This window comes from Ammodytes marinus (genome assembly GCF_949987685.1).
Source record: "Ammodytes marinus genome assembly, chromosome: 11".
NCBI classification, from domain to species: Eukaryota; Metazoa; Chordata; class Actinopteri; order Uranoscopiformes; family Ammodytidae; genus Ammodytes; species Ammodytes marinus.
In genome coordinates, this window is record NC_137215.1 from 19535189 (window position 1) to 19543992 (window position 8804).

Consider the following 8804-nt stretch of genomic DNA (forward strand, 5'->3'; position numbering starts at 1 on the left):
AGCCATGGAGTTTTTTTTGGGCAGTGTGTTTTTTAAATCACATCAACATCTATCAATCTCTTTGTTATGATTGTTTTTTGTTTTCTTTTTTTTCTTCAGTCTAGGGATGCAGCAAGCTGTGACATAAAGGATGCAATATGCCAACATGGAGACGGCTCAGAAACCCATGTTGTGCTTAGTCAACACTCGAGACAAGACGGGATAACAACACTGATAAACAGGCTGGACAAGAAGGTGAGACGGTCATCGCTGAACTCCACCGGAGATGACAACAAAGCTTGAATAGACGGGCTCATCACACAAACACGATGCACACATTCAGATTTGGACAGATGTTAGGGATTCCTAATCTGTATGAGCCCACACACACACACACACACACACACACACACACACACACACACACACACACACACACACACACACACACACACACACACACACACACACACACACACACACACACACACACACACACACACACACACACACACACACACACACACACACACACACACACACACACACACACACACACACACACACACACACACACTAGGCCTACAAACAAAAGCTGTGCAAAGGAAAGAAAAAGAGTGACAGAATGAGTCAAGGTGAACTTACGATGGCTTGCTTGTTCAACAGAAATCTTTTTATCTGTTTGATCAGGAGAAAAAAAACAAAAGAAGAAGAAAAGGAGAAAAGAAAAAAAAACACAACATGAAAATGGATGGACTAGTCAATATGCAAATGAACAATAATACAAAGCCCAAACGGGAAAAATAAACAGGAGCTCATCAATATGAAAATAAGAATGTAAACATAAAAGGCAAGGAAAACATACTTGAAAAAGGTAATAAGCTCTTTCAGGAAATGGGTGAGCGGTGCATGTGGAATGAAGTTCAGCAATAATTGTTTGCATAATAATGGCCAAGTAAAAACTGAGATAAAAAAAAAGCCTGCTAGCAACAACTGTGAGGGAGATAAGGATCATTCGGCTGAGAGCGGGGAAGTTAACGACGGTTTTGAAAATGAGCGAGGGAGCTGGTGTTGCGCGGCACATGAGGGAAACGGTGTAGATTGGAAGCGAGTCTTAATGCATACAGCACAGGACACGTTATAACCCTGGTCCTATTCAAAAAACATTTCATCTCTCCCTCAAGATAGGGCCAATGTGAATCATCCCTGAGTGCGCTGACAAATGTCGAAAACCCTCTTTCAGGACTGTGTCACTTGCTACGTACATCTCAAACCAAATAACTTTGTCTCCAAGCATCATCAAAACGGCAAATGAATTCCCCCCTGGACTTTCCCATTCAAACCGCGGCAGCAATTAAGAATCTACTAGATGATGGTTTGTGGTGTCTCAGAGCATTTTACATTTATGACTGTGGGTAGTATTAAGCTGATCCCCAACGGGAATAGCGATGAGTGAGACATTAGAGCCGGCCTTTATTGTTTTGTCTGTAGCATGTCGGTGGTGGGAAGCAAAGAGGCATGATAATGTTCGGCAGGAACATTGTGTTCACACAATGATAACATGAACGTGTCTGGCAATTAGTCAGTAAGTAACCTGTTGCTTGCCAAGTCACACATTTACAGATGTTCTACACGGCACTGTGCTTTCCCATCTTTCCCCTCTCTGTCAGAGCCACTTCCGTGCATGTTTTCCCTGACGGCCCCCCTGAGAACACTCTACAGCCGAATCAGAAAGTGTATTTGTCTGATCTAGGATGGAGGAGGGAGCCTGTTTATGTCAGGGATCGCGTGTACGTCTCACGGTAGTTGAAGCACAGCGTTGCATAAGATGTGTGCATATGATCCCCCCCTCCCTCCCGATCTTTACACGTGCGTTTACAATGTTTGTCTGCATGCACTGGCTGGCCGTGTTGGTGTGTGTGTGTGTGTCTCCTGTGCTCCTAAGTGTGCACTTGAATGTATCTCGCTGCGTCTGTGGATGTGGAGTCTTTCCGAGATTGTAATGCGCTGTCAGCTGGATTCCTTGCAGCTCATCGCGGGCTGCACATCGGGTGTCAGTGTGGGTCTGACTCACCCTCATATGCTCTTCCCCCGTGCTGATTCTTCGCCTCGGCCCCGTGTCATGCTCGCTTCCCACTCCGTGCACTCCCGCGCTTGCTCTTATCTCTTTCTCTCTTTCTTGCTCACTCTATCACCCTCTCTCTCTCTCTCTCTCTCTCAATCTGTGCTGTTTAGAAGTGGATCACTTGCCGTCTCCCTTTGTCAACCTAACTTTTGCCTCCACGAAACAGCTGTCTGCGATTGAGGCTGCTCTTCCTTTAATCTCCCTCCCCTACATCGTTCTCGCTCTCACCATCACGCTGCAATGAATAAACACCCAGGGAATACACTTCTATATAAAATAGCTTTGAAAAATCCAGTACGCCTAATAAAAACTGAACAATGAGCTAAAGAAATCCCAACCTGCAAAACTGTAAGACCCACCTGCCATTATCAATTCATCTACCATCTCAAACAGCAAGAAACTGACCCTAACAGATACCTTAAAAACAGTATCTTCTTTCAGATATTACACCGCTTTACTATGTGCACTAGTGAATTAAGCTCAACATTTGTTGATATGTATTAAACGGGGCAAACCGAAGAATTATGATACATTTAACCAAGAAAATATGTGTGAGCCCAATAGTTACTCTCTCAACAAACACCCCAGTTCAAACACATTGCTTTGGGTGACTTACTGCGCGCACACAGGCCCTCAGTGCAGTTTTTGCTCTCCATCATGCTGCCGCTGCAGTGCTTTCCCCCGTTCCTGGGTGGGGGGGCTTGGCACTCGCGACTGCGCCAGTGGGTGCACTCTGTCCCACAGGCGGACCACTTTGCCCACTCTGTCCAGCCTCCGTCCACTGGAACGAGACAGCAGAGATGTTTTACGGCTAGCCAACAACTAATGAGTCCAGGTAGAGGTATAGAGGGGAATCGGACATTTGAGCTATACTGCGGCACTGATGTGTAATGGCTCTGAGTGCATAGATTTGCAATTTGCAAAAGACATTCTGGCATTTTAAATGATTTTCGAGTCAGGGGGATCTGATACACAGGGCAAAGCAATGAAGGCAGAATAGGGTGTGACAGTGAATCAGATAACACTATGTTCAGTGCCGTAGATGATGTAACTTTTATGTCCTGGTTGAATGAAATTGTTTTCAAATAAAAAACAAAACATTTGGAAAAACAGCCTGGCTTTACCTAAAGTTAAACCTCACATGAAAACCACCTGCTGATGTTTTAAAAGTTTAAAAGTAAAAGTAAAAAATTCATCCTGGCACTTCCCAGCAAAACGGTCAATTTATGAAATTGCCTGATATTACAGCACTTAGCAGCTTCATCTAAAGAGGTTACAGATGGGTAAGTCATTTTCACCTGGGCACAGAGTGGTGCAGGTGACTCTCTGGAAGGGCGGGCCCTCGCAGAAGGCTCCTCCGTTCAGAGGTGCAGGATTGGTGCAGCTACGTGTTCGTCTCTGCCAGCCACGCCCACACCGAGCGTTACACTCCGACCACTCAGTCCACGAAGACCAGCCGCCGCTCACTGACATACAGACAGACAGACAGACAGACAGACAGACAGACAGACAGACAGACAGACAGACAGACAGACAGACAGACAGACAGACAGACAGACAGACAGACAGACAGACAGACAGACAGGAACAGTTAGCGGGTGCAACCTCAAGAGTTATGACAAAATTAAGTTTTGTTTTTTGAAAGTTTAAAATCAGGTGTATTTAGTACTTTATTGAACCATTTTTAAAGTTCCAGTTGATAGTTCAAAAGAGTATGGTGGTTTCCAAATCACATTTCATTCACATTTTCACCACTATCACTCAGTAATTTACCATTTTGGTGTAGAGCTGCAAAAATTCAAGACACCTATTATCACTCAACATATTATCACTCAAAGTGCATTGCTAAACCAACTATAGCAGGTACACAGCAAACCAAATCTACCAAAAAAATACACGTACTAAAAAAAATAAAAACTTGAGCGTGTTACCATAAACAATAAGAGTGGCCGTGCTGCTGCGTCTCTTGGCCACCACGTTGCGAGCCACACAGGTGTAGTTGGCGGTGTCGGAGAGTCGGGCCTGTTTGATTATCAGATCATGATCAATGGTGATCAGGAAGTTGGAGTCCTGGGATGGATCTATGACGTCCTCATTCTTCAACCAGTCCACCTAAGGAGAGGCACACACACACACACACACACACACACACACACACACACACACACACACACACACACACACACACACACACACACACACACACACACACACACACACACACACACACACACACACACTTCTTAGAACATTTTTGTTGCTACTACTTTTCGAAAAGAAAGTCAGCTTAAGAGTTTTTAGTTGAAAATCTCGGAAATAATATTTGTAATCTCAAAGCACTGTGTTATGACAATTTTGAGTGATGGACTTTAATATTTTCGGCAGAGACCTTAGATACACATGCAAACACATCGTTGTACAAATCAGCAGATGTGTATTCATAAACATGAGTCGGCACACCACACACGGATCCATTCAGTAAACACTACACACCTGCAAAGAATTAAGCCATCACAAGACACGCTTCAGTGCTACGTGTCATGGCGGCTACTGTGTGGCATAGCTCAGAAACTGTCAATATTTGATCTTTTTAGCTTTCTCTGGAGAAAATTGAATTTCAGCCAAATCACTTTTTTATTTTCCACACATTCTCATAAATAAGGGGACATGATATCAAAGCGAATAACCACAGGCAAAATAATTAGTACTATTCAAAAAACACATTATAACATTCCAGTTAAATGCGCTCTCCTGTGATCACATAACATAACCATTCACGCTATGTGCTTTTTTTTATGTAACAACGACATTGTTATTTAGCTACTGAAAAGACCTATGCAGCTTGGAAGACCATCAATATTAGCTGGAGTAATAAAAATCTGCATTTATGAATAATTTCTTTCTTTTTCAATATATATTGCTGTACTGCAGTTTGAGGATGAGAAATACAACTGCTTGATACAGTGCTGTGCAGTTAAAGCAGCTTAGTGGTGGAGAAGAAAAAACGGACACAAAGTGAATTTAAGCGCAGTCTTTCTTGGTTCCTTGACAAGGCACATTATTAGTGATAGTTCTATGTTTTAGGGAGTTTTGTTTTATGGTGTCACATAACTGGACACAGTTAAATCTCTAAAATTTCACTGGCTCGTCCCCAACTATTCTTGTGGTATATGTTCATGGTGTTCTATAACTGATTATTTTGATCTCAGCTTTGCTATCTCTGCTAAACCTATGGGCACGAGATACAGAGCTATACAAAAAATTTAAATGATCTTGAACTGTTTTGCCCTTCACCATCAAAAACACAAATGTAATTTTGCTAGTGAAAATGTGTGAGAATGGGGGTGTGGATCTTGTCCAAGGTTTTTGCAGAACAGATTTTGCATGCAGCCTTTTTTCATTTTAGGAATCAAGAAATGCTATGTACAGGTCTTAACGATGCATTGTTGGCATGTTTTTAAGAATAATACATCTCGTAAATCCAACAATGAACAACATATACCCTTGTCCTTTTTTTGTTTGTTTGTTTGTTTGTTAAAATGTGGAGGGGAAAGGCATACTGCACCTCTGAAGCCGGCATGCCCTCCGGGGGGCGACACTGCAGCAGCACTTCTTGCTCGAGTCGCACCTCCCGCCCCAAAGGCTCCTGCTCAAAGTTCTTCCTCAGGTCTGAAGGGGGCGACACACATGGAGGCAGCAGTTAGTGAAGGCTGCCCCGAGACAGCACTGAAACCCTGTCTATCTTTGTGACATTGGCTGTCTCTCACTCACTCACTTGCACGCACGCACGCATGCACGCACGCACACACACACAAACACAACGACAACAACAAGACAAAGCCCTTAAAAGCCTCTGTCAGTGTTGTGTTTTTTTGCTTTCATACCATCACAAACATTTAGGGTGTCAATCACACTATGCCACACATTACCAAAGGGGCCTATGATGGAGTGCAACAGCAAATCTATTCGCACTCATATACAGTACATACTTAAACTGACACGTATGACAAGCAAATAGATGGAAACAGTTTGCCCTTCTGCTTTCTCCCTTCCTTTGTTTCTGCCTCACACATGCACACGTAAACACACGCACGCACACACACACACACACACACGCGCCCTTGGTACTGACATGCAATGCGAACATAGGCACGGTTGCTCTTGGTGGTTCCAGCCGAACTCCAGGCCACACACTGGCACCAGTAGTCCTCCAACCCAAACAGCTCCTCCACCTGGGTCCTCGCCACCGAGATGTCCACCTCCCTCAACACCAGGCCTGTGTAGAGAGAGAGAGAGAGAGAGAGAGAGAGAGAGAGAGAGAGAGAGAGAGAGAGAGATTAGTGGGACATATTTTTCATGGTGCATAAATAATGCAATGGCTGCAGGCCAGATGCAGTTAACGTTCCCATAAAATCCTAAGGGAGCTAATGGATTATGTAGTTGAAAATGATGTTTGTAATTGAGTATGATGTTTATGTCTATGAAATACAAGGTGACATTACTATGTGTGTGTGTGTGTGTGTGTGTGTGTGTGTGTGTGTGTTGTAGTACCGGTGACTTGGTCCAGGCTCTCTCTGGTGATGTGGTCATTCTGATTGACCCATTCTCCATTACATTTGAAGTAGATCTGGGTGGCTGGTGAGGCCCGGCACCGTAGCTGGACCGGACGGTTCTTCACGATGAAAGCGTCCTCCGGTTCCAGCTGGAACTCTGGGAGAGGTTCAGCCGGCGCTGAGGGGAAGGAGTCAGGGAGAACCTCGGACTCGCCGCCATAGTCACTACTCTCTGAAAACACAGAACACAGGAGCGATTTCAGTGGCTGTCGTTTGGATGGCTGCTCTGTGGCAGATCCTTTCGAGAAGGTAAGAAATGAGCAAAATGACACCTTTGTTCCTCTGGGATCATTAAGCTATCACATACCTGGAGGGAATGAATGTGTGTGTGTGTGTGTGTGTGTGTGTGTGTGTGTGTGTGTGTGTGTGTGTAAAAGCGTGTCTTGTGTGTCTCATTCCAGCTTTTTAGTGGACGTGTGAATGAATCTGTCGGCGGTGGCTCACTGTATGAATTAAGGAAACCTTGTTAGTGTATCTCAAGAAAACATTGGAGGTGTTGACAGTTTGCCCTGCAAATGGAGGAGCAACGTTGACATTTCCGCCCCCATTGTATTACCAGTAATGTGGTCAATGCAGGCCTCCTGCTCTGGTTTCACACTGGCAGACTCCGTGCCCCTCAGCTGGGGAGGAGAGCGGATGACCTTCCAAGGATAGGTCCTGTTGATCGCACATTATCCCCTGACATTTTCAATGTGACACATTCCTACTGGCATTGTCGCCGAGAGCGTCTCCTGGCAGCAAGGACGTGGTATTTCCGACCTCTTCATTCTGACTTGTTAGTCTTATAATGATGGCTAGATGGCAGGCAGTATGTCAATGAATGCTGCAATGTTATTGGCGTGTCCTCAAACCAGTAGTTGCATTAAACCAGTGTACTGATATCTTTGATAATGTACTCTGTAGTTTTTTTTCATGTCTAGGGTCAGCATGTTTGCTGTAGAAATGTAAAGCCCTTTGAAGAATTTTATTTTATTTTCATAAATAATTTTAGAATATGGTCTATATCAATAAAAATGCCTTGAGTTTCAAGATTGTCATATCATGATATAATAAAATGAACTGTTGTCTTTTTCCAGCTTGTAGTCTTTATAGGAAAGATTGTGAATAGTTGAAACCTGTCTGTTTTAAATGCTTCAGAGACGCAGACAAAGATGCAAATTCAACCGTTTGCACAATTGAAAAAAAGCTTACAACATAACACTTACAAACAAACGGACTGCAGTAGCCAATGCCATGAAGAATAACCTGACCACAGCAGAGCTATAATGGTTCAGCACACACATAGCAATCAAACACAACTGTATACAACCTTCAAAGTATGTTTCAAAAGCCACTCGAAGTCATGCAATGTCCTCAAAACAACTTTTATCAAACCTACGTCTGACTTTTCTTTTCGGGAAATGTAGGGATCTTATGAATTGTTAATGGCCCTGACCTTACAACAGAAAACTAAGTTCTGCTTAAGAAAGTGATCTAAATTCAATAAGCATTAAAGGGAAGACTGGAGCAGCGTGCAGGGGATTGCCAAAGGTATGGACATATCCAGCCCAGTGCACTTCCTTCGCTTGATAGGCACGCAAACACAAAACACACACACACACACACGCTTTCCTTACAATGCAGTTTCACAGCGCTACAGTGCAGTCTTTTAAGTGTCATTCTCTACATTCAGTGGATAAAGAGAGTGGGGGCAGATGCTGCCACTTTTCCACAATGACACTTAAAGCCGACTAATTTGCAGTGTTGAGTTTTACTTTAAATGTATTGAGCCCGACGTGATAAGTTATTCCACAACCAGGGAACAAGAGAAACCACTTAGAAAGACACCATCTCCTATTTTTGGAAAATGAGCACTCCCCCTCCCCACACACACACACACCCGCCATCCCATTCTCCCCTTGACAAACTGTCTTGAGACGTTAGGGGAGAACAAAGAGGAGCACAGAGCATGAAGGAAGTGCGCGAAAAAGTATAGGGACACGAGTCAAACCAAGGCCAGCAGACATGCATCTGATTCAAGGTGGGGTTGTATACCATCTTCAGGTGCAGTGACGGTAAACACCTCTTGATCAAAGTCTCCTGGAACA

At 43.9% G+C, this 8804-nt stretch overlaps 1 protein-coding gene across 1 annotated transcript in view; it reads right to left on the reverse strand.

Annotated features, from left to right (window-relative positions):
• unc5b (unc-5 netrin receptor B) overlaps positions 1 to 8804 on the reverse strand; it is a gene marked incomplete at its 3' end in the record, with an annotated part of 69974 nt that overhangs the window by 7531 nt on the left and 53639 nt on the right. The window contains exons 2-8 of the mRNA XM_080037352.1: positions 6656 to 6889; positions 6237 to 6380; positions 5670 to 5773; positions 4036 to 4216; positions 3403 to 3570; positions 2721 to 2885; positions 625 to 657 (exon numbers count right to left, since the gene is read on the reverse strand). Of these exons, the coding sequence (XP_079893478.1) occupies positions 625 to 657; positions 2721 to 2885; positions 3403 to 3570; positions 4036 to 4216; positions 5670 to 5773; positions 6237 to 6380; positions 6656 to 6889 (1029 nt within the window). The remainder of the gene's footprint in view (positions 1 to 624; positions 658 to 2720; positions 2886 to 3402; positions 3571 to 4035; positions 4217 to 5669; positions 5774 to 6236; positions 6381 to 6655; positions 6890 to 8804) is intronic.